The 26,142-nt window shown below is 41.4% G+C and overlaps 1 protein-coding gene across 1 annotated transcript in view; it reads right to left on the bottom strand.

The window, feature by feature from the left end:
* unc5a (unc-5 netrin receptor A) overlaps positions 1 to 26,142 on the bottom strand; it is a 416,817-nt gene that overhangs the window by 155,318 nt on the left and 235,357 nt on the right. The window contains exon 2 of the mRNA XM_055643076.1: positions 13,579 to 13,800. Within this exon, the coding sequence (XP_055499051.1) occupies positions 13,579 to 13,800 (222 nt within the window). The remainder of the gene's footprint in view (positions 1 to 13,578; positions 13,801 to 26,142) is intronic.

Here is a 26,142-nt window from a genome sequence, read left to right as displayed (position 1 = left end):
CAGTTACACTTTCCTATACACACTAGGGAACATTTACACTAATGCCAAGCCAATTAACCTGAAAACCTGTACCTCTTTATAGTGTGGGAGGAAACCGAAGATCTCGGAGGAAACCCACACGGTCACGGGGAGAACGTGCAAATTCCGTACAGATAGCACCCGTAGTCGGGATCGAACCCGGGTCTCTGGCATTGTAAGCGCTGTAAGGCAGCAACACTACCGCTGCGCCACTGTGCATTGTCACTATGCACCGCACCTTGTCATTATATCTATGCCATTGGTGAACCTCAGCAAGACGCTTTCTAAGGTGTAGGAAATCTCTGTGAGAGAATTGCTTATTTATGACATCATTGTGGATGTAATGTTTTTGAATGTGTCTAATTTACTTATTAAAAATTTGAGTGCTGTTGTTTGCATCATTATTTCCATTGCAATATTCAATCCATTTATATTCTCATATATTAGATTGTCAGATTTATGAAGATAGTCTTTAAAATTAATGGTTTGGTACACTCACAGCATACTGACTCCTGAAATTTGAGACAAAACGATTATCGATTTTTCTTTGCAATTAAAATATAATGAAGCAATAATTAATTTGATTAGTATGGGTGTCATGGGTTATGTGGAGAAGGCAGAAGAATGGGATTGAGTGAGAAAGATAGATCAGTCATGATTGAATGGCAGAGTAGACTTGATGGGCCGAATAACCTAATTCTGCTATAACTATTGAACCCTTTGGACATAGAAAGATTTGAGGTTGCGAAACTCAAGCATATTAAGATTATAGTTGTACAAGTACATATAGTGGTAGCAGGAGAAAGATAGATCTGCCATGATTAAATAGCAGAGTAGACTTGATGGGCTGAATGGCCTAACTATGCTTGTATAACATGAACTTATGATAATGAATTCAAAATACTCTAATATTGAATAATTAGGACATATTCATTTTTAATGTTTCAAATATGAGTAACTTTAGCTTAAGTTTATCAAGTTAGATGTAATGTTTATTCTAAATTTCCTTCTCAATAGTTCCTTTGCATAAACACAGTATGGCTGGAAGCACAAATGTAATTAAACAGATCTGGTCAAAACACAACGAACATAAATTACTTTTGAAACCTGGTGTTTCAAATAATGAGGCTGTCCTTTATTAATTTATCCTGTAATATTTTATATTAACGACACTAATTATACATGACACTATCAGCAACGTTCAAGTCGATGTGAACAAGACAATTAACATCCGTACTCCATATTCGTCCACATTAATGAGAATAATCTTAAACGTGCTCAGCTGATCAATGTGCCAATTTGTCCATCACTAAGCAACAGATTAAAAATAATTCAAATAAAATTACAATGATACATTTTATAACAAAATTAATTATTGGAACAATGGGACATATAACTATTTTCTGCTGATGGCATTCATATATAGTTTAAACATTTAATATGTGACATTACTAACTCTTTACCTTGATTTTTTCATTCTATCCTGTTAATGTATGCTACTGCAGTATCTCGCTCTCATGTCTAAGTACACATTATCAAAATGTTCCGTGTTTGTAGCTAGAAATTTACTCTTTTCCCTTGGTATATCCATTAGTTCATTTTTTTCTTTGCTTCAACTCTACCCAAGATCCTGTGCATGGCTTGCACTGAATATCAAACTTATGATTGAATAGATTTTTTTCATCTTTCATCAACATGAATAATTCTCAAAGGAAAATAAGGTCCTTTTAAAACCTATAGCGAATGGGTGATGCACTCTTCATTGAAAAAAGCCTGTTTATAATTCTGTTAGAATTTTGTTGTGAACTCAAGAAATAACAAAATGACAGGTCTGAATAAAAATTAATTGCATAACGATTAAGTTAAAAAAAAACTGACTGCAAACATAAATGCCAGCCAGTAATAATTGCACATTTCAATGGCACAACTGACATTTATACTGTCCCATACAGTTCTCGTTAGAATGAAATGTATTTTTTCATTATGTTAAGCAAATTGCCCAGTCAAATTACTGCTTTCAAACATGAAATCCTGAACAGAAACCATATTAAAAATCATAATTGAACCCAACTTTGAAGTCATGGATTACCACTGCCCTAGAATCAGCACTGACTTATCGGACTGCAAGGAGCTTTTGCAGGAGGAGTGAATCTGCTTCCTTAAAGCCACACATACAGTAAAGGTGCTCAAGCTCTCTAGGACAAGTGCTGCAGTAACTCAAGAATCACTTCAGATCTCAAAACCAGAGGTTTCAACACAGCTGCTGATGCTCCAATATAGACCATGAGCTGAATTATCTGTCAACAATCTTTATACGTGACTTTGAGCTCCTGTAGCAACATGACAAATGAAGACGGCATCGTAACACCTCTCATAGCAGGCGTTGACATGAAGAAAAAAATTACTGCACAGTGGCACGGTAGAGCTGCTGCCTTACAGTGCCAGAGACCGATCAATCCTGACTAGGGGTGCTGAAGGTATGGAGTTTGTACATTCTCCCTGTGACCGCATGTGTTTTCTCTGGGTGATCAGGTTTCTTTCCATACTCCAAAGGCATACAGATATGTAGAACTATTTGGTTTCATCTTGCATATATTAAGAGCTGTTACTTAATTTGAAGACAGTATTTGTATTTGTTATTTATTGGCATAGGTACCGAGAAACAAAAACTTTGTTTTGCATACTATTCAGGCAAATCATACTTTGCAAGGTAGTGCAAAAGAGAAAAAAACAGAGGTATTTTCACTCAGACTATTATATCGAGAATATATTAATATTTCTAAATCAAAGAGAAGGAGTAAACGGGTCCTTTTCAGATTGGCAGGCAGTGCCTAGTGGGGTACCGCAAAGCTCAGTGCTGGGGCCCCAGCTATTTACAATATATATTAATGATTTGGACGAGTGAATTGAATGCAACATCTCCAAGTTTGCGGATGACACAAAGCTGGGGCAGTGTTAGCTGTGAGGAGGATGCTAGGAGGCTGCAATGTGACTTGGATAGGCTGGGTGAGTGGGCAAATGCATAGCAGATGCAGTATAATGTGGATAAATGTGAAGTTATCCACTTTGGTGGCAAAAACAGGAAAGTAGACTATTACCTAAATGGTGGATGATTAGGAAAAGGGGAGATGCAACGAGACCTGGGTGTCATGATACACCAGTCATTGAAAGTAGGCATGCAGATGCAGCAGGCAGTGAAGAAAGAAAATGGTATGTTAGCATTCATAGCAAAAGGATTTGAGTATAGGGGCAGGGAGATTCTACTGCAGTTATATAGGGTCTTGGTGAGACCACACCTGGAGTATTGTGTACAAATTCGGTCTCCAAATCTGAGGAAAGACATTCTTGCCATAGAGGGAGTACAGAGAAGGTTCACCAGACTGATTCCTGGGATGTCAGGACTTTCATATGAAGAAAGACTGGATAGACTCGGCTTGTACTCGCTAGAATTTAGAAGATTGAGGGGGGATCTTATAGAAACTTACAAAATTCTTAAGGGGCTGAACAGGCTAGATGCAGGAAGATTGTTCCCGATGTTGGGGAAGTCCAGGACAAGGGGTCACAGTTTAAGGATAAAGGGGAAATCCTTTAGGACCGAGATGAGAAAAACATTTTTCACACAGAGAGTGGTGAATCTCTGGAACTCCCTGCCACAGAAGGTAGTTGAGGCCAGTTCATTGACTATATTTAAGAGGGAGTTAGATGTGGCCCTTGTGGCTAAAAGGATCAGGTGGTATGGAGAGAGGGCAGGTACAGGATACTGAGTTGGATGATCAGCCATGATCATATTGAATGGCGGTGGAGGCTCGAAGGGCCAAATGGCCTGCTCCTGCACCTATTTTCTATGTTTCCATGTTTCTACAAAGAAAAGCTTAATGCCATAATTATCCAAATGACTTTTAGACATTATTATTGTTACTGCCTCGTCAGCTTCCTCTGGCAGCTAGTTCCATGTTTGCACCACATATTTTGTGAAAACAATTGCCTCTGAGTTACCATTTAAATCTTTCCCCTCTCACCTTAAATCTTTTTGTATAGTTTTAGACTCTCCTACCTTGGGAAAAAAGACTGTGACCGTTCACCTTATCTATACCCCTGATAATTTTATATACTTCTGGAAGGTCATCCCTCAGTCTCCTGTACTCCAAGGCAAAATATCCCTGCATAGTCAGCCTCTCCTTACAAGGCAAGCTCTTGAGTTCTGATAACATCCTTGGGACTCACTTTTGCACTTTATGACAACCTTCCTATAGCTGAGTGAATAAAACTGCACTCAATACTCTAAATATGGTCTTGACAATCCTTTGTACCATTGTAACATGACATACCAACATGTGTACTCAATGCATTGACCAATCAAGGCAAGTTTTCCAAATGCCTTCTTCACTATGCTGTCCATCGGTGTCACCACTTTGAGGGAACTATGTACCGGTAATTGTAGATCTCACTGTTCCACAATCTTCTCCAGGGCCTGTTATTCACTGTAAAAGTACGGTCCTGGTTTAACTTAATTATAATGCAATAGCTAGCACTTGTAATAAAATGCAATACCTAGCACTTGTACAGGTTAAATTCCATCTGCCATTCCTTGGTCCATTCCCCCAAGTCAGCTGCATTTTGTTGTAATCTAACAAAATGTTCTTCCCTGTCCAGAAATGATCCTGCATCAATCCCTGTAGCATATCTTTGATTACAGGCCTTCAATGTGAATAACAACCTCCACCAATAAGTCAATTTAGTATCCACATAGCTATCTCACCTTGAATTCCATGTGGTCTCACCTTCCAGACTAGCATTGCAGGCAAGACCTTGATTGTATATATAGCTTATTTGGATTTCCAGAAGGTATTTGACAACTTGCCACATCAAAGGCAAGTTCACAAGAAAAGGTATTGGGGATGGTATGTTGACATGGATTGAAGGCTGGTCATCACTTAGTAGACAACGTTGGAAAAACAACTTTTTATTTCAGACTGGAAAGAAGTAATCACTGGACATTGCAAGAATCAGTGTATATCCCTTGCTTATTTACTACCTATGGTATTGATTTGGTCGAGGGGCCAGAATACGTATTCAAATATGCTGAGTTAAATACAGAGAAATCAACATGTTCTTTGCATGAAACAAAAACGTTATCATGCGGGTGCAGAGGTAATTCAGAAGCAAATGGCTAAGTGGCATTGATTATGTACGAGTTGGAGTTTAAAAATGTCACACTGACTTTTAATTCTGTGCAGCTTGGATGGAAAAAAATCATCCACATTGCATCTTAACTGTTAACCCCCTGATTAATTTTATGTCACTCGATGTATTCGTCTCTCATTTTTCCAAATTATAAATTGATCCATATTTTAATTGCAAGTTGAGGGATATGTTCAGGACTAGTGGGATGCAAACAGGAAGAATATACTCAAGGGATTCTTAGGTTGTGCCACTTTAAATGCCAAATCTTGTTTAAACGTATATGTACTAATCTCATTGGGGGGAAATAACATTATAATAAGTTTGAAAACATTTCCAAAGTATATAGGGTAAAGGAGAATAAAGATAAGAATTTTAAAATGATAAATATCTAACTCATTACAATCCTTCAAGTAGTGTGTTTTTCAGTCAGATCATATTTGATGTGATTGTCATTATGCATCTGTTAGGCTCCATCACTTGGTGGCTTTCTTGTTAAAGAACTGGTTTATTGATAATGCTTAATATTATTTTTCTGCCCCCACTTTACTACAGATGGCAAATGCTGAAGGAAATTAAATGTAAAAGGTCAGTGGCACTTTGCCTCGTATTTTCCTGTCAGGGTATCAATATTTACTCATACGCTGAGCACACTGGGTAGGACATAATGAAATTATGAGGCCAATTAATTTAAAATTAACACTGAATTATATGGTGCTCAGAAATTCTGCAAAATTTATATCAGGAACACAGTTTACAGGAGAAAAATTGCCCTCAAGTGTCAAGAAGTCTTCATTTAGGTGATGTGCGAGCTGTTAAAATTCTTACAAACAGACAGATGCATAGAATTGCTTTGGGAATTAATCAGATGCACAGGGGAGTTGCCTCAGCTGGATAATTAAATTGATAATTAAGTAATAATGGCAAAGGAATAATCAAAATCACCATTAAATCCAAGGTTAAACTTCCTGCGGTGTGACAGGAATCGTGGGGTGTCAAGAAATATCTGTCAGCAGTGATAAGCAGTCATGTCAAATGTTTGTGAAAAAAGGGAGAATGAAATAGCACTTTAAAGCACCCAGTTCAGCTCTTCAAACGTTAGAAAAATAGTTGTCACTCACGTGACCAGATGGTCTTAGGGACCTACAGGATAAACAACATTTTACATCTATGTTTACAATCTTATCAACTATGCTGTTATAAAATGAAATAACATGAAAAACTGAGAACAAATTAGTGCTCTATTATTCAAAATTTTGATTCATCTTCAACACGCATTCATATTTATAAGGGTATATTATGTGGCATTGATAATTAGGGGAAATAAAAGCTGAGACAACGTGTTTTACCCATGAAGCACAACATGTTACGTGATGAAAAAATAAACTGTTGCATGATTATATGACTTTCTCTTGATAATCTGGAGAAGTGGCGGCGCTGCCCTGGCAGCAGCGGCTCATCTGCAGTCCGTTTGTTTTTGCTTTTTTTGTGTTGTTTTTTTCGTTTTGGTTAGTCTAGTTTTTTGGTTTTTAGTTTGTGTTTTGGGGTGGGGGGTTGAAACAGGGTTTGCTGTCTCTCCCTGCGGGGGAATGCAACTTTTTTGTCGTATTCCCCTTCTCTGCCTCCGTCTGCGCTGAAGCCTAATGGCAGAGCTGGCGACCTCGAGGCTCAGGAGGCAGAGCCCGCCAGGACTCGCCCTGAGCCCGCTCCCGTGAGGACGGTCCGGCTCGGGGCTGGTACAGCGCTCCCGTGATGGGCTGTGATGCTCCCGTGAGGGCGGCCAGCACGAGGGAGGAACGGTGCTCCTGTCGGAGTGGCCGAGCTCGGGGAGGTACGGCACTCCCAGCCCGAGGGAGGAGCGGCGCCTATGTCGGGGCGGCCTGGCGCGAGGCTGAACGGTACCTACGTGAGGGCGATCCGGCTCGGGGCTGGAACGGTGCTCCGGTGGCTGGGACGGCGTTCTGGCGGCAGTGACCTGAGTCCGGGGTTCAGCCGTGAGCCAGCGGCTGTGTCAGCAGGACTGGTGGACGGCAGCTTCAACCACCCCGGGCCGCGGTGATTGAGCCGCGGGACTGTTTATGCCATCGCCCGGTGGGGTATCGCCTCAGCGCAGAGAGAGAAGAGGAGGGAAGAGACTGCAGACCTAAGACTTTTGCCTCCATCACAGTGAGGAGGTGCTAGGTGGACTCACTGTGGTGGATGTTAATATGTGTTTATTGGTGGTTTTTTATTGTATTGCATGTATGTATGACTGCAGGCATGAAATTTTGTTTAGACTTCGGTCTGAATGACAATAAAGGAAACCCTGTATATAAGGATGGAGAGCAACTTAGTTCTGATCATTTACTTTATCTCTTCCACTTTGTGTGCGCGAATTTACCGGACCAGTCTTTTAAGATTTCAAGATCAATCTGAAGCATAACAAAGTAAAGGGGTACTGAGTTGGATGATCAGCCATGATCATATAGAATGGCGGTGCAGGCTCAAAGGGCCGAATGGCCTACTCCTGCACCTATATTCTATGTTTCTATGTTTCAAAATCCTCAATTTAAGATAGACAAAAATGCAGGAGAAACTCAGCGGGTGAGGCTGCATCTATGGAACAAAGGAAATAGGCAATGTTTTGGGTTGAGACCCTTCTTCAGACTGATGTGAGGGTGGGGGGGGGGGGGCTGAAAGAAGAAAGGGAGAGGCGGACTACCTGAAATTAGAGAATTCAATGGTCAATTTGTATCTCGACAGAGCCACCACATGCCTCATGCCAGTCTAATGCGTTGAATGCAGACTACTGACGATCTCATGGTAATTGCTGCTCAGTCCAGAAGTCAAACTGGCGACAACTCTATGTCAATATGAGGAAGCTCGACTGCCTGTGCCCTGTGTAGTTGTACCCCAGGCACCTCCTGCTGAAAGTATATGTAGATTTCTGAACACCCAGTGGTTGGTAACTCAACATAAATAAAGGAGCTCTACTTCAAACCGTTTCTTTTTCTGGTCAGTGACTTCAGAGACATCTATGTAAAGAGAAGTCAGGCTGACTGCTGGAGCCAAGGGAGCACACATACTACACAAGAGCCCAAACAAGTTTAATTGTTTCCTACTCAATTTATGAAGCACGAACATATTTAAATTTAACTGCTTAGAGTCATAGAGTCTTACAGCGTGGAAACAAACCCTTTGGTCTGACTTGCCCAACATGTCCCATCTACACTAGTCTCCCCTGGCTGCGTTTGGCCTATATGCCTCAAAACCTGTTCTATCCATGCACCTGTCTAAATGTTTCCAAAACGTTGCAATATTACCTGCCTCAACTAGCTCGCTCCGTACACCCGGTACCCGGCCGTGGCGTTGAAGGACAAGAAGCCGAAGCAAAGAAGTGGAAGCCAAATAACCGAACGGAAATGAAGCCAAAACGCCAAATAACCGAAAGCTTACAAAGCCGAAATGCCAACTAACCAAAATGGTGGGCTGCCTAAAAGCAAACTAATCGAAAGGGTGCTCTGCCAAAACGGCAACTCACCGAAAGGCTGCGTCATCTACAAGCCAACTCACTGAATGGCCGCTCTGCCAAAAAGTCAAATAACGGGCATGACGTCACCGGGGGGTGGGACTTGTCGGCGATGGCTCCAGACCCCCGCGTCCATCACATCACTGGCCAATGGAGACGGAAGCGAGGAGGTCATTTTCCCACACAAGCCATAGGTGACTGGGCATTCTGAACCAGGTTGTAAGCGGCTGAAGGAGCGCATCCCTCGGGACAGACCCCACTCTCCCACGGCCACGGCCACCCTCTGTCTCATCTCCCCCGTGCGGCCACAATGTGACGGGCTGTGTGTTGGCAGCACCGGGTGGAACAGGTGAAAGAGGTGAAAGATCGGCACCTACCAACAATGAAGTCACTATGAAACCAGCTGCCGCATGCTCTTCCCACAGCACGGCGTCAGCATTAAAACTCAAAAAAAGAGTTATTAATTTAAAAACAAAAATGTTACATGTATAAATAGTTCTTAAATTCAGGACCCTGGTTAATTAAGTGGGGGGATGGATAGCGGGGGTGGCGGTGGCGATGCTGCCCAGGGGAGGGGAGAATAGCGAGGGTGATGCCACCCAGCTACGGACACCGCACTCACCCACTGTGCAAACTCTTCACCGACTCACTGCCGCTGCCGTTGCTGCTGCAAGTTGGTCAGAGGTGGCAGGTGACCACCGCCCCCCACCGCTCTTTGACAGTGGGAATATCCAGCTCATTGCTGGAGGTGTTTCGGGGATGACCCAGGCTCAACAGCCGATCTGGCACATTAATCCAGACCGCCGGCCATCTTGGGGTCCAACTACCGGCAGCAATCAGTTAACCGTCGCCATCATCTATACAAAGCCCGTCACAGTGCGGCTGCATGGGGGAGACAAGGCGGTGGGTGGCCGTTGGAGAGTGGGGGGTGCCCCGAGGGATGCACTCCTTCAGCCACTTACAACTTGGTGTTCGGGTTCAGAGTGCAGTCACCTATGGCTTGTGTGGGAAAATGACCCCACCCTCCCGCCTCCACCGGCCAGGGATGTGATGGACGTGGGGGGTCTGGACCAATCGCTGACAAGTCCCGCAACCCCCCCCCCCCCCCCCCCCCCCCCGCAGCCTTTCGGTGAGTTGGCGTTTCGGCAGAGCAGCCTTTCGGTGAGTTTGCTTTTAGGCGTCCCACCTTTCGGTTATTTGGCGTTCGTACGCTTTTGGTTATTTAGCGTTTCGGTTTTGTTTCTATTCGGTTATTTGGCTTCCCCTTCTTTGCTTCGGCTTCTCATCTTTTGATGCCACATCCTCACACGGTACACCCACCACCCTTTGTGTGAAAAGGTTACCCCTGGGTTCCTATTAAATCTACCCCACACAATTTAAACCTCTGCTTCTCCACAATCTTCCTTTGCCTCCTCACTGCAATCTCTTCATTGATTGCTCATCCCCCTCAATGTCATCTCCACTATTAACGCCCCTCCCCTAACTCTGCCATTTCCCCATTTAACCAGCGCAATAGCCACCACCAGAGCCACACTTGCATTTGGAAATACAGGATCTGATGCAGCCATTAAGGATCTGGCCCAGTATTTCAATGCACAAGAGCAGCTTTGCGTCTGCATTATTTACAAAAATGAATCGGTTAAAACACTGCCGCTGAAATAATTGCAATACGTCTTTTTCCTCTTCCACACTCACTTTCCTGCTTCTCTATTTTAAGTTTGTCATTATTTCCAGGCAATACATATTTTATATGTCATGGATCTTTTTTGCTCTCCAAGTTCTTAAATGTGCCGTGTTTCTTCTGCTTCAGAGTCTCATCATCTATTCTGGTGCATTGTCAAATCCTCTGAATGGTTGAAAACTGACTCCAAGAGCATAAAATATTGATAGAGAAATGGTAACTTGTTATATCAAACTCACCTGCCTGTCAATGTCAATGCAGCAGATGTTAAAGTCAGCAGAAGGACACCAACAAATCAGAACTCCAGGGCAGCACTGCTCTACTTTTCACACTGGCACCACTTGCAGTATGTGTTGCCTAAACCTTTCACAGTCCCTCACAACCTATCACAGCTTAAATATGTGGCGTAACTAAACAATACATGTGTTAATTGGTGAAGATGTCTGCTGACTACCAGCAAGATCTTAAAAAAAAAATGAGTGACAGTGATGTCCTACAGCAATGACTCAAATGGACATCCGTTCATTTCAGGTTAGGCAGAGGTTTATTTGCACCTCCTCCAACCTCATCTACTGAATCCATTGTTCAAGATGTCGACTTATACATCGGCGAGACCAAACGCAGACTGGGCGATCGTTTCGCGGAACACCTTCGCTCAGCCCGCGTGAACCAACCTGATCTCTCGGTTGCTGGGCACTTTAATTTTCTTCCCATTCCTACAGTGCAGACCAGTGATCCTAGTACAATAGCACTATCCTACATAGTAGGAACAATTTACAATCTTTGCCGAAGCCAATTAACCTACAAACCTGTATATCTTTGGAGTGTAGGAGGAAACCGGAGAAAATCCACACAAGTCACAGGGAGAAGGTACAAACTCCATATAGACAGCTCCTGTAGTCAATATCGAACCCGGGTCTCAGGTGCTGTAAGGCAGCAACTCTACCAATGCACCACCATGCTGCACTGTGTCAGAGCAGCTGGATGAATTGCTATCCAGTCCAATGGGGGGTCATTGTCATACACTACAAATATCTTGATGCAGAGCACATCACTGATACTTATGAAGCAGATGAATTGGTGACTAAGTCAGCAAAGCACCACAGCCTGGAGTAGGTGCATGAAAGTAAAGTACCGCAAAGAACAAAAGGAAGAGGTTGAACGAGTTCATGGAAATGAAAAGTTTGGAGGGCCATGAGTCGAACATGACCAATGGGCATCTTGCTCAGCATCGATGAGATGGGCCGAAGGACCTGTTTCCATGTTGTACACCTTTATGACTGTGTGGGTCTCTTATAGTGACATTAGCTGTTTGCGTGAAACATGGTGCTGCATTGATCAATAATTATTGTTCCTGCAGCATTAGCTCTTACAATAGTCAGTTCACAATTTATAATACTCAACAGCTCAGACAGCTTCTAAGGAGAGAGAAACAGTTAACGCTTCAGGTTACAGATCTCTCATCACATACTTGATTAAATGTCGATTCTAAAAATGCATGAAAAATTAACATAGGATGGTTCACAATGACAGAACTTAGCTTCAAACAAATGCGCACAGCTGGACAAATACATAATCACATAAAAAATAAATTAACCTTTAACCCCATTAAATATCTTGCATAGGAAGCATTTCTCTTGAAAATGTAAATTTATAGTTGCAGAAGAATCCACAGTCCGAATAAATCGGAGATGAATTTATTTATTTACATAACAGTTACAGACAAACTTATTATTAGATTAAAATATGTTATTGCCACATGTTCCAAAGTACAGTGAAAAGCTTAGTTTTGCATGATATCAAATCAAATCATTGTGTATGATCAATATCAAGGTATGGTTCGCACTGGTCTTATGAGATGTATAGACTGAAGCAATTTGCTGAGGAAGATAAAGGTAATTGAGAAGGTGCAGGAAGGCTTTGATACAATGGGAATTAGTGTGTTGATGGGAAACTTCTATAAGACTCATGGGAATCAAATAATTAGTGTTTGTTGATGTTCCAGTGAACCTCTATTAGCACAACAGATTCCTTAGTACATGTATAAACCAGTGTGTATATATTCACATCCTCACACACACACATTGCGGACATTGGACCTGGTCTATGGAACTGATGCCGAGAACTATATTCTACGATGCTGAGAACTATATTCTGCACTCTGAATCTTTCCTATTGTACATGAGTTTGATGATTGTATTTACGCACAGTATTATTTGACTTGCATGCAGCTTTTCACACAGTACACCTAATATGTAAACATTTTCTGTGTTTATGATTACACTGTGAAGAGGAACTGAACTAAAGGGATGTCTGAGGATTTCCTGTAAATGGAACAGAGCAATACTACTGCTCATGCTTTTTAGGGAAATCATAAGGCAAATAATTTTATAGGTAATATAACAGACCATACACGGGGCTGTCCACTATTGCCAATTATCCAGGGGTTATGCTGTCCGTTATTGCCAATTATCCGTTTTAAAGAGTAAAGGGGGCAAATATGTATGACATTGAAAAAACGGCTAATAAACACATACTAAACAAGACATACAATACACAAAAAGGTAAACACGAACTGAGACAAAATATGCTCCAAAAAATGCGTGAAACAACAAACTCAGTTATTTGTTCCCGGTAGAAACAGATGCCTCAGTTTCAACAGATTTCATCCGCTATAATCAAAATCTATTAGAAAGAGGTTGATAATGAGGGTAGACTGTATTTAGAAAAGAAAATCTTGGAATCATTTTGCAAGTCAGGCAGCTTATACGCACTGACAATCAGTTAATGTTTCAGTTCGTTTTTAGGAGCAGAGAAGGTGGGTGATGAACAGGTAGACCAAAGGGAATAAGGTGAGAGTTAGACATTATGACAGGGTAATGTGTTGTTAATAGCAAGGCTGTGGGGCATTCATATTGGGCCAGACTGTACTAATATTTAAAAAATTACATCTTAAAATTGACAGAAATGGCCAGCTTTAATTTCGACCAAAAGAGTGAATTATCCAAAGTTGCAGAAAAAAAGACAGTGAGATGTAATTAATTGATTTGACACTGAATTTTCATCCCACCATCTCCCAAGGTTCAACAGTCAGTAGTAACTTGTAGCCCAGCCAAAGCAACTTAATTTAGCACTTTATCATAATCTACACATTAACATTTACATTCATGATTGAGAACTGCAGACTTACCTGTGACTTTATCTACGGTTTCTTCTGTTACATGATTCATCTGATGCACCCATTCACCGTTACATTTGAAGTATATCTGCGTGGCTGGCGTTGCTTTGCAGACCAAAGTGACGGGTTTGTTTTTTACAATGTATACATCCTCTGGTTCAACATGAAAATGAGGCAACGAATCTGAAGAGGCCATTGGGATGGATTCAGACTGTGGTTCGCTGTATTCTGCATCTGAAGGCAAAGAAAAAAGTTAGAAAGTGTGTTATTTTCCTGTTCTTATAAGCAAAATTGGGCTTGAGATGTAGGCCTTGCATCAATATTTGACCCAGGAACATGGTGGTGAGATTGATTTCTGAGCCATTCTGTTTCCAATTAATTTGGTGTGGGTCAAAGGAAAGAACAGAATAATAAAAGAACACAAAGTGCTGGTGCAACTCAGTGGATCAGGAGTCTGAGGGAGGATCCCGACCTGAAACATCACCTATCCATGTTCTCCCGAGATTCTGCCTGACCCGCTGAGTTATTCCAGGACATTGTGTCTTTTTGTCTAAACCAGCATCTACAGTGCCTTGCTTTTACAAAACAACAAAACATCTAAAGATCAACAGTGAACAGGTTTTCACAATAATCCAAAAGATTTAAGGTCACTTTTACTGATGCCAGTTATCACTGGGGAAATTATTTGTTTGTTCCCTTTTCTTTTAAGATTAAAAAAAAATCAATAACATATGTCCATTGCAGAGTTGCACACAGAACAAATCTGCACCATGTATACATTAATTTAGATAATGCAGCATTAAGCAAAAATAACCAATGCTCAAGATAGCAGTTATTTCCATTTGTGTGGAATTTCTGGAATTCCCTGCCACATAGGGCAGTGGAGGCCAAACCACTGGATGGATTTAAGAGAGCGTTAGATAGAGCTCTAGGGGCTGGTGGAGAAGGGATATGGGGAGATGGCAGGCACGGGTTATTGATAGGGGACCATCAGCCATGATCACAATGAATGGCGGTGCTGGCTCGAAGGGACGAATGGCCTCCTCCTGCACCTATTTTCTATTGTCTATGTTTTCTATGTGTGCGAACGTGGCGCCGACGGATGAGAAGCTGAAGCAAAGAAGTGGAAGCCAAATAACTGACTGGAAATGAAGCCGAAACACCAAATTCCTGAGCTAAATACTTTTTATCTCAGGGCTTTTAAGATCACAACAAGGAGGCTTCAGCATGACCTGACAGCCTTTAACAGGTTGCCATCTTTGAAAGATTTTATAACTATTTTTAAATGTGCTTGATAGTCACAGGCCAGTGAAAACTGTTAAAATACATTTAAATAATTGAAAACAACCATTTTAAAATATAATGCAATCTAAACCACCTTAAATATTAATAATGAATTGCAACATTAAAATAAAATATGCAAAGCATTTAACTTATTTCACTTTCTGGAACTGCAATGCTACAATACTGCAAAATTAAATTCTGTACTCTGGTATTTTTCTTTTTAGTCTACCTAATATACTTGCGCACTTCCTGATTGTATTCATGTACAGTATCATTTGATTTAATTGGTATGGTACGCAAATAAGCTTTTCACTTTATCTTGGTACACTTTAATAATAAACTGATATCAATACCATTCAAATTAATGGGGCATTATTCCCACGCCAGACATCACTGGTATGTCGAGAAAAGCCAGGCCCATTCCATGGGGAGTCAATGCTTTGTTGCTGGACTCAATGGCTAGTTCTGCAATACAGCAGATAATCAGATGCCCAACCAAACTTCAAGAAGTGTAGGAAGGAACTGCAGGTGTTGATTTATATCAAGATAGACACAAAGTGCTGGAGCAACTCAGCGGGTCAGGCAACCTGACCCGCAAACTTCAGGAAGTCTTGGCTTCCCGCATTTGGCTGCATATACTTGGGAGTCTGACAGTGTCTCAAATGTTAAAACCTGATAGTCAAATGCATGTTCCAATTACAGCAAATTATCATTGGGGCTTCCATCTATAAGCCACAGTTAATTATACTAACACTTATTCAAACAGCGCTATCTGTCATAAATATGAATTAATTATAAATTTGTGCAGTTTCTTTTTCTAAAGAAATGTTCCATTTCAAAGTTATACCTGAAAGATTTAGGCTGTAACATCATATTTAAATATCTGATTTTGATTATGAAATATGTTGGAAATGTACAAATATCTATAATGAATCACTATATAGCTTTTAGTTTTGAATTTTGTTTCAAGTATATCTAATTGTGTGGCACCATTTTCTATTGGTAAAATATGTATCGCTCGGTTATAACTCTTGCAACATATTACAATGCCTTCTGGTTGCTACCATCAAATTGTGACATATTGATTGCATCAATTCATCAATGTAAAATCTATGTCCAGAAAAAGAACTCACTGAACCCTTTCCAATAAGTTTCATGTATGCATTTAACTGTTAATGAAAAATAAATGTTCTGAGACTGATGGCAGATATACATCACATTCCGTCATCACGAGAAGCCTGTTTGATTATATTTGACAAGTAGCATGATGGAAAATAAATTAGATGCATTTCACAAAACTCAGCATACTTTTCCTGTTCCCGAATAGAATGCTTTTAAAACAATACAACAAGTAACAATGTCACTAATGTAAATTAAATTGAAGTGGTAGCTGCCTATTAAAGCTACTCAGGAATAAAATCAAAATTCACATGAAACAATCGTAATGATTACAATGACCTCCTAAATTGTGTTCATTGCGCTAACAATATTATACCCAGATTGTCCCAGGGTTATTTACATTAGCATGGCCTCACAGGAAAAATTGCATCATGTAATATCATCTAGCATGGATTTCCAAAGTCAGCTTATACACATTGGCAAAGCTGCAGTCATTGGTGAAAAATCTATATAAAACTGATGAATGCAGATTGTTGGAAACTCCTCCTCACTCGAAAAAGGAAGTTCCCCTAATATTTCAACACTAGTCTGTGCCAGAGCGGGATAGTAACATTCTCTTTCATTACAGTTACATATCATTTATATCAAGACAATAGTTGAAGATAGAGCAGGACATTTTTCCTGGTGTATTTGCAAACATTTATGTAAGAGATGTGGCGGCATGGTGGTGCAGTGGTTGTTGCTGTCTTACAGCGCCAGAGACCCGGGTTCGATCCTGACCACGGGTGCTGCCTGTATGGAGTTTGTACATTCACCCCGCGACCTGCATGGGTTTTCATCATTTGCTTCAGTTTCCTCGTACACTCCAAAGACAGGCTGGTTAGTTGGCTTCGGTAAAATTGTAAATTGTCCCTAGTGTGTAGGATAGTGGCAGTGTACAGGAATCGCTCGTTGGCCTGGAATTGGTGGGTCAAAGGGCCTGTTTCCACACTGTACCTCTAAATTAAACAAAAAATGCACAAAGAGGAGCTTTTTGCATATTATACTCTGCTATCAATTTAGAAGACAGAATTGAATATTATAGAAGTTTCTCATGAGAAACAAAATTTAATCGTAACACAGTTGCCACCACATGTAAAAGGTGCATTCATGGTTATAGTAAAGTCATTCAGCTGAAGCTATGCAATGTCACTAAGTCAACAACTTGTAGTTTTTTAACAATGTGAACAACAGGAGAAGCTGTTTGAAGACACAACGTTGCCTGAAATTAGGGGAGCTTTTAAATTGGTCAGTACTGAATTATACTGAACGTTCAATGCATTTTAAACATTATAATTTAAACATTAAACTTTATAACTGTTTTCCATAACAAGACAAATAGTCAACAGTTTGAGTCTTATAGATGTGGATAGCACAAACAGCCACTGCAATATTACAATAAAATAGAATGAAATGACAATTTTTTAGTTTGAGAAACAGAATCTGATTTTGCTATCTTGCTTAATAATCTCAACTGACTTCAAGGTTTCAAGGTCAGTTTATTGTCACGGACCAATTAAGGTACAGTGAAATTTAGGTTACAAAACTGACAAACTGGTTTTGGGGGTAGGGTGTTGACATGGATAGAAAATTGGTTGGCAAACAGGAAGCAAAGAATAGGAGTGAACGGGTCCTTTTCAGAATGGCAGCCAGCGGCGAATGGAGTGCCGCAAGGCTCGGTGTTGGGGCCACAACCGTTTACCATATATATTAATGATTTGGAAGAGGGAATCAGGAGCAACACTAGCAAGTTTGCGGATGACACAAAGCTGGGTGGCAGTGTGAACTGTGAAGAGGATGTTAGGAGGTTGCAGTGTGACCTGGACAGGTTGAGTGAGTGGGCAGATGCCTGGCAGATGCCGTATAATGTAGATACATGTGAGATTATCCACTTTGGTGGCAAAAACAAGGGGGCAGATTATTATCTCAATGGGGTTAGGTTAGGTAAGGGGGAGATTTTTATGGATTGCTCCACATATTGTCCAGTACATATTGCCCAAATCCTTCTGATAAGAATTGGGACAAGGACAACTGCATAGCAATCATCTGTTAATTGTAGTCCAGTTTGCTTTGATTTTGGAATAAATAGGAAAAATGGCATACTGCCTGAACCAGATGGGAGCATCATTAATCTGTGATAATGACCTATAATATACATGGGAATCGAATGCTATTTTAGTAAGATTTGTAGAGCCATCATTAGTGTCTATACAAATCTTACACTGAATGCCGGAGAATACCATTTCCATAAACCACTTAGAACTCAAACTTTCTCTGGAAAATCCAGGAAACCACAATTCATATATGAATTATAGTTAAAAGATAGTCACCAAATTCTGGAGTAATTCAGCGGGTCAGGCAGCATCTCTGGAGAAAACAATTAAGTGACGTTTTGGATCAAGACCTTTCTTCAGACTCATCTAAATGATATTCATCTGATAAAGACAGTGGACAAAGGCAAGGACTTCAGTTTGAGATTTCAATTTCGACTTTAAAGATACAGTGCAGAATTAGGCCCATCGGCCCATCAAGTCCTCACTGACCAGCAATCACCCCGTACACTGACACTATCATACATTCAATTTTACAACTTACTGAAGTAAATTAACCTACAAACCTGTACGTCTTTGGAATGTCGGAGGAAACTGGACCAACCCGGAGAAAACCCAGAAGGAAAACGTGCAAACTCCTATGCAAACTTCAAAACTTGGTAATGGAAATTATGTTATAAGACCAGCATGAGGGAATGAGAGAACCTGTAAACCATACAGCCCCTCAAACTTGCTCAAGCATTTATTAGCCATAACTTATGTGAGAACTTCATGTGAGGTTCAAATGACAAATAAACGATATTGTATTGTATTAATCTCTACACTAACTTATAATATTAACCCCCATAGCCAAAAAAATACTGATTCTATCCTTGAATATTATGAGACAACCAAGCAATTGGCATCCTTGAAGATAGAAAACTGCAGATTCACAACATTTCGAGTGAATAAATAAATCTTTTTTTAAGTCCCTTTGTTTTATTAATAACCTTTAGTCTCTGCCCAGGGGAAACAGTTTCCCAGTATCTACCTTATCAAAGCCTACAATAAATGTTTTGCATATCTTTCTTTCCTTTGTTCTGTATCTCTCTACATCACTGTCTATATCTCACATTTCTCTTTCCCCTGATTGTCAGTCTGAAGAAGGGTCTCAACCAGAAATGTCACCTATTCCTTTTCTCTAGAGATGCTGTCTGACCCGCTGAGTTATGCCCCTGTCCCACTTAGGAAACCTGAACGGAAACCTCTGGAGACTTTGCGCCCCAAGGTTTCCGTGCGGTTCCCGGAGGTTTTTGTCAGTCTCCCTAATGGTCGAAAGTGGTTTCCTCTTCTTCTATGTTCCGGCGATTATTTAAAAAAATTAAAAACTGGCCGTGACTAAAAATAGGTTGCCGTTTTAAAAACCGGTAATTTTTTAGTCAAAGCCAGTTGCGATGCTAGTTGAAGGTGGTTGCCAGAGGTTGCAGGTGGTTGCCGGAGGTTGCAGGTAGTGTAAGGTAACAGAAACCTTGGGTGGGGCGAAAAGTCTCCAGAGGTTTCCGTTCAGTTTTCCTAAGTGGGACAGGGGCATTACTCAGTTTTTGTGTGTCTATCTTCAGTTTAACCAACATTTGCATTTCCTTCCTACCTATAATCTATACATAACCAATACTCTGATCTTGTAATTTTCTGGTTTGGCGGTCATTCTATTTGCGCAAAAACAGTTCGCGACAGTGCTATGATTTTCGGCAGTTCACTCACCGTTCTCGTGTGCTGCGATTGCACCAAGTTTTGTTCCGATCGGTTGAATTTCGTAAAAGATAGCGAGGTTTAAAAATCTTAAAAACCCCGTGTGCGCAGATCGATCTCTTCTCCAGCCAATAAGCACCATGCGGATTAGTCTCTTCCCCTGTCACTCCCTGGTACGGACCGCCCCTTCCTGCGCCATCGCGTCTTTACTGGAGCTGAGGATTGCCGGCGAAGGTTTGCAACCGGTCTTTCTCACCTCAAGCAGCCCCGCCCCAAGCAGCCCCGCCCCAAGTAGCCCCGCCCCAAGCAGCCCAGCGTCAGAGACCCTGCCCAGCCCAGCACAGCGTGGGAGACCTAGCCCAGAGTCGAAAACCCAGCCCGGAGTCGAAAATGTCGCCAAACGGAAAGTGGAGGAGAATGATCAGCGACCAGCGCCCGCTTTGAGTCCCCGTCGCACTGCCAATTCCAGCCACTACCCCTCACTGGTCCTGTTTTCTGGCTCCTCCCCCCCTCTACCATGATGCCCCCCACTCCCCTATGGTTCTTCCTCCGTCTTTTCTCCGAGTTCAGTCCCCACCCACCTACACACCCCTCTCCATCTACAACACCCCGTCCCACACATCCCTCTCCCCCCACACAACCCCCCCGCCCACATACCCATCTCCCCCCACTCACCCCCCCCCCCCCCCCCCCCATCCACACACCCTTCCCTCCCACAAGCACCCCTGCCCACACAACCCTGCCCACCCACACACCCCTGAGCCCACACCCACAACACCCCCCAGAAGAATTACTTCTGTTCCTAGTTTTCTATAGCTGAAGATGCACTGCAAGCTTAATATTATGGCTAATAATATCAGCGCAATCATAAGTACTCAGGAGCAGCAGATTCAGAATAAGCATTTGTGTTTTATATTTGCATGAAAACTTTAACACAAAATAATCAGTATTTTGTTGGTTCACATGCTTGGTCAATGGTGTTTTATCATTAATGTTTTATTATTATTAATGGTTAGTGTTTTCTGAGTCATTCGTAACTGTCACTGTTTGTCATGTTGTTACTTGTGGGTGGAGCATGAAGGCAAATTCCCTGTATGTGAATACTTGGCCAATAAACTTACTTACCCACTTATCAGACCTTGTTTCTTATTTTAAGTCAGATAGTTTTCTCCAATGATCAAAAGCAGAGCTGGAATTTTAATAATTGATCTGATCTTTGAGAGAGTGAAACTGGAATACTGTGGGTAGTTTTGGATTCTCTACCCAAGAAAGGATATACCGGTCATTTAGGGATTACAGCAAAGGTTCACTAGAGTGATTTCTGGGATGGTGGTACTTCCTTATGAGGAGAGATAAAGGTGGCAAGTTTTTTATATTCATTAGACCTTAGGGGAATACAAAAAATTCAGGACTAGAGGGACTGTGCTTGGGAAAGATGTTTACCCCGATTAGAACAAGGAGTGAAAGTCTCAGATGATAGGGCAAGATGTTAAAGAATGTGTGAAGGAGAAATCTCATTCTCCTCTTCACTGGGGCGGCCCCGTGGTGCAGCTAGGAGAGCCAAACAGAGCGGGCTCCTCCATCAATGCCAGAGACAATTTCCTCATCATCAGATAACCATATCGACATATGCATCTGTGATGAACTGCTGCAGCGTAAAAGTGTGCTGTACATCATTCTGAGTAGCACATGTTCACATTAAAAACAATGTGACTGGCATCACACACTAGCTGGAAAAAGAGTTAGTAAAAATCTTTAATTAATTTAGTGGCTGCTCTTTAGTGCTTTGAGGGCCACGATGGACAATCAGGGGTGCTCCAAAATGGAGGACAGTCATGCTCTCTGCCTAGTTGGGTGCAATGGGAATGTAATGAATTAGGAGACCCACTCAGATGGAGCATGAAAATGGCATATTTTCTCTATTTCATGTGGTGGTGGTGGACTGCAGAATAAAATTGAATGGTTTATGATTCCCCGAACCAAGTTGGAAGGATCTCATGGCATAAAAAAACTGAAAGCAGTAATAACTTTTGCAGCCACTATCTGGGCTCTTCCTGTACTGTTTTTAAAATTAGATGTAATTCAAATGTGGACAGCTGGTATAATTCAGATGTTACATCAGGTGGCAAATACGAGCTTCACAGACACAAGGAGTGATCTAACTGCCTAATGATTGAAACCAGCTGGAATGGCAGTTAAATCCTCTACAACCCTTTTGCCTTTGGAGTAATGGGAATTTGCCCACAATAATTCTTACCTTCTCGACTGATTGGGCAAAAAAGGAGGGAGTCCCAAGCAGTACGGGATTCTTTTGGTGAAAGTGTGGTCAACTCTGAGATTATCATTGGTACTCAGCTGCAATATAAAGCTTCCAGCAAACCAATCCATACGGGAAAGGATCAGGCTTGGAAAAGGCTCCGAGATGCATGTGTGAACATTTATTTAAAACAAAATCCATTTTTGACTAATATCATGGCACAATCAGAGTTGTGCTAAACTACTATCTACCTCTTTGAAGACCTTCGGACTATCCTTGACCGTACTATGCTGACTTTACCTTGCATTAAACGCTATTCCCTTATCATCAATACACTGTAATGGATCGATTGTAATCATGTATTGTCTTCCTGCTGACAGGTTAGCACGCAACAAAAGCTTTCCACTGTACCTCGTTACAAGTGACAATAAACTGAGCTGAAGATATTCAATGGGCAAGGAGGAACGACGCTTATCACCAAATTCCTCTAAAGCCCCTGTCCCACCTACGTGTCCTTGGCACGCTAATTCAACGGTCCCGCGAAGGTCGCCGCCGACTTCATGCGCTCGCACAGCTGTCTGAAGCACGTGGCATCATTTGAAGATGAACACAAAATGCAGGAGTAACTAAGCGGGACCGGCAGAATCTCTGGAGAGACGCAATGGGTGATGTTTCGGGTTTCAGACTGAAGAAGGGTCTCGACCCGAAACGTCATCCATTTCTTCTCTCCAGAGATGCTGCCGGTCCCGCTGAGTTACTCCATCATTTTGTGTCTATCTTCAATTTTCTTGGCCCCGCTCTAGGAGTAGAAGTGGGAGCGGATCCGGTTCTGCAACGGCCGTGAGCTCCAGGCTGAGTTTGACGATCGTTTGCCTGCTTCTGCTGCTGTTGGAGGTGAGACGTTGCATCGCACCAGGGTCTTGGGCCTGTCCCACTTTGGCCATCAGTTAGGCCGGTGGCGCGCGAAGATTTAGTTCGCTACAAAATTTTGGAGCGCCGCGCTATACCGCGCACAACTCCATACCGCTCCGCACTTCTCAGTGGGACCGGCCCCATGCGGCCACACAATGCCCGTGCGCCTCAACGCGACGATGAGGTCGCGTAATTTGCATGCCAAGGACACGTAAGTGGGACAGGACCTTTAGACATTTTGATAGATGAGGTGTGAGAACAGGTTCTTTCTTCCCCTATTCCTTTCATTTCTTCGCCATGATAAAGTACATTACGCTGAAGAAAAATGTTCTGTTTGGTTCCCTCCCACTTCTCACAGTCTATTTTTAAAGCATTAATGCAGGGTTGGACGCTAAAATTCATGAGATAAACAGTTCCTGGAAGCTTTTCTTCCTGTTCCTCTGCTAATTCATTTGATTAATCGGGTCTAATGGCTCTGTCAGTGATTATCACTGCCAGCATTAAAATCGACATGAAATGATATGGTCACGCAGATTTACTGTCAGTAAAAATAATTCTCCCAGCAGAAAATTTGGACAAACATAAGTAAGCATTGCAAAATTCAATCTCAGGACGTTACTGTGGGGACTGCAGAAGAGCCACATAAAGTGGTGACATGAAGGGCAAGCACATTTTGCTATTTAACCCAGTTCTGCTGGCAGGGTGCAAAATTAATCAGCTGTGAAGGGCTGTGGATTTCTGTACATACATTTCAGTCACAATGCAAATTAAGAGAAATGATTAAGGAGAAAGACCTCTTCTACAAGTTGGTAGAGATGTTAAAGCACTAAATCGAATAAAATTCCCCTGCTTGAATCTTCTATTTATAGTTACTTGCTCGGGTACAGAAACCAAGAACTAAGTTTTTATTCTTCTAACAAGTCCTTTTTTTGAGAGTCAAATTAACTTAATGTTGTTTATAATATCAATCTCACATTCCCAGAGAAAAAAATTCTGATAATAATCTGTATCTCGATGAAAAAAATATTCCAATTTATATTACCTGAGGTTTGCTTGTCATTCCTTTTGTCATATTAGAAACAGTGGTCACCTTGGATTCTAGTTTCCAGTGCCCAATTTAAAAAAAACCCATCTATCTTGGCTTCAAGAAGTTAATTAATAACCAGTGGTGACCAAATATATTTTTTGATATGGAAATTTCAAGGAAATGAAATGATCATCTCATGTTACATGCTTATCATAGCCACAAGATACAGGAGACAATATTACTGCATTATAGCTGCATTTGTGTATAAAATTTCTCCCTGAGCTATTTCAAAGAAAGTGTAAATCCATTTCCACTAAGACTTATTTATACTCCCATTAAACTTGGAGAGAGAGGAACCTGATATTTTAAATTGAAATGTTCAACGCGTGGCCTTTTCAGAGATCATGTAAGGCTCTCAGAAATGTGTGCACGTTTGGTGTTTCAACATTGTCAGGCACATATTGGAGGCAGTGATGTCCAGAGTGTGTTGTACTCCAAGGTCAACAATTTGACTGTAAAATATGCACTGTTGGAGTATTGTGGGGCTACGACAGTAGAATACTGCTGCCAGACATTATCTAGTCATTGTGGTGAGTACATGCAGTATTCCTGTGATCTCTCTGGGGAACGCTTGGCCAGAACTCAACTCAAAGCTGAAATGTTAGTAGTCATGCATTAATTTTAATGGATGACAATGACAGTGAGTTGTAAATCCAAAAACAAAAAACAGGTTTTAAATCAGTATGGGAAAATGTTACATTTACTGTTAAAAGTGGCATCCATTCCACTAGCAGCAAGCACCTTCACCCACTACAAAGTGAACAATGAAATGTTGCCAAGAAATAATTGACAAATTGTTTTCATCTAAACATATATCGAAATAAGAATTAAGGAAAAACAAGATAGTTATCTTTTAGTTTAGTTTGGAGATACAATATGGAAACAGGCCCTTTGGCCCACCGAGCCCACGCCGACCATGATCACCCGTACACTAATTTTATCCTACACGCAATTTACAGAAGCCAATTAACGAAAAAAGTCTGCTCGTCTTTGGAATGTGGGAGGAAATGGAGCAACAGGGGAAATCCACATGGTCGCAGGGAAAATGTACAAACTCCATGCAGACAGCACCCATAGTCAGGACCAAACACGGATCTCTCGCACTGCAAGACAGCAACTCTACTACTGCTCCACTGTGCCGCCAACATTAAAATCATGTCTAAACACTACCAGGCACCAATATCCGCAAATAGTAAGGAATCTAACAGAACAATTATTGGGGTAATACTTGTGATAAGAATTTGTTAAAATAAATATTTCAGTAATAGCTGCAATTTTAGATCTAGTCACACAAAAATTCAAGGACCAGGAAAGAAAATTGCAATCTCCAAATTATTTATACCCGTACTCAAAAGGCCTCTCGTTCTAACAGTGAGCGGCCCTGGTGCCTCGAGTGGGGATTTAATTTTTTTTAAATAAATGACAGAAGTGGAGCAATAAAATTGCCTTTCTAAATGTTGAGCACGTCTTTCAGTTCTCAAACTGCTGATTATTCCAAGCACCTCTGAGGAACAGAAGGTTCGGCCAACTCTGCACTAAGCCCATCTCACAAGGTCATTTTTCAGCTGAATTAGTTTTATCACATAAAGTCAAGAAAGTAAAATTAATGTCCAGGAAATCAGTTTGATATATCATTTTAGGACCTCATGCATCATACCTTCTACTTTTTGAAGAATCAATAAAATGTGGATGCCATTGACAAGCATTTGCTGTCCGTCCTGATATGCCCCTGAACTAAGAGGCTGGTTTAAAACAAACCAAGCATAGAAACATAGAAACATAGAAAATAGGTGCAGGAGTAGGCCATTCGGCCCTTCGAGCCTGCACCGCCATTCAATATGATCATGGCTGATCATCCAGCTCAGTATCCTGTACCTGCCTTCTCTCCATACCCCCTGATCCCTTTAGCCACAAGGGCCACATCTAACTCCCTCTTAAATATAGCCAATGAACTGGCCTCAACTACCTTCTGTGGCAGAGAGTTTCAGAGATTCACCACTCTTTGTGTGAAAAATGTTTTTCTCATCTCGGTCCTAAATGATTTCCCCTTTATCCTTAAACTGTGACCCCTTGTCCTGGACTTCCCCAACATCGGGAAC

The sequence above is a fragment of the Leucoraja erinacea genome, chromosome 11, assembly GCF_028641065.1.
Source record: "Leucoraja erinacea ecotype New England chromosome 11, Leri_hhj_1, whole genome shotgun sequence".
Classification (NCBI taxonomy): Eukaryota; Metazoa; Chordata; class Chondrichthyes; order Rajiformes; family Rajidae; genus Leucoraja; species Leucoraja erinaceus.
This window is presented reverse-complemented; position numbering and strand designations above follow the sequence as displayed.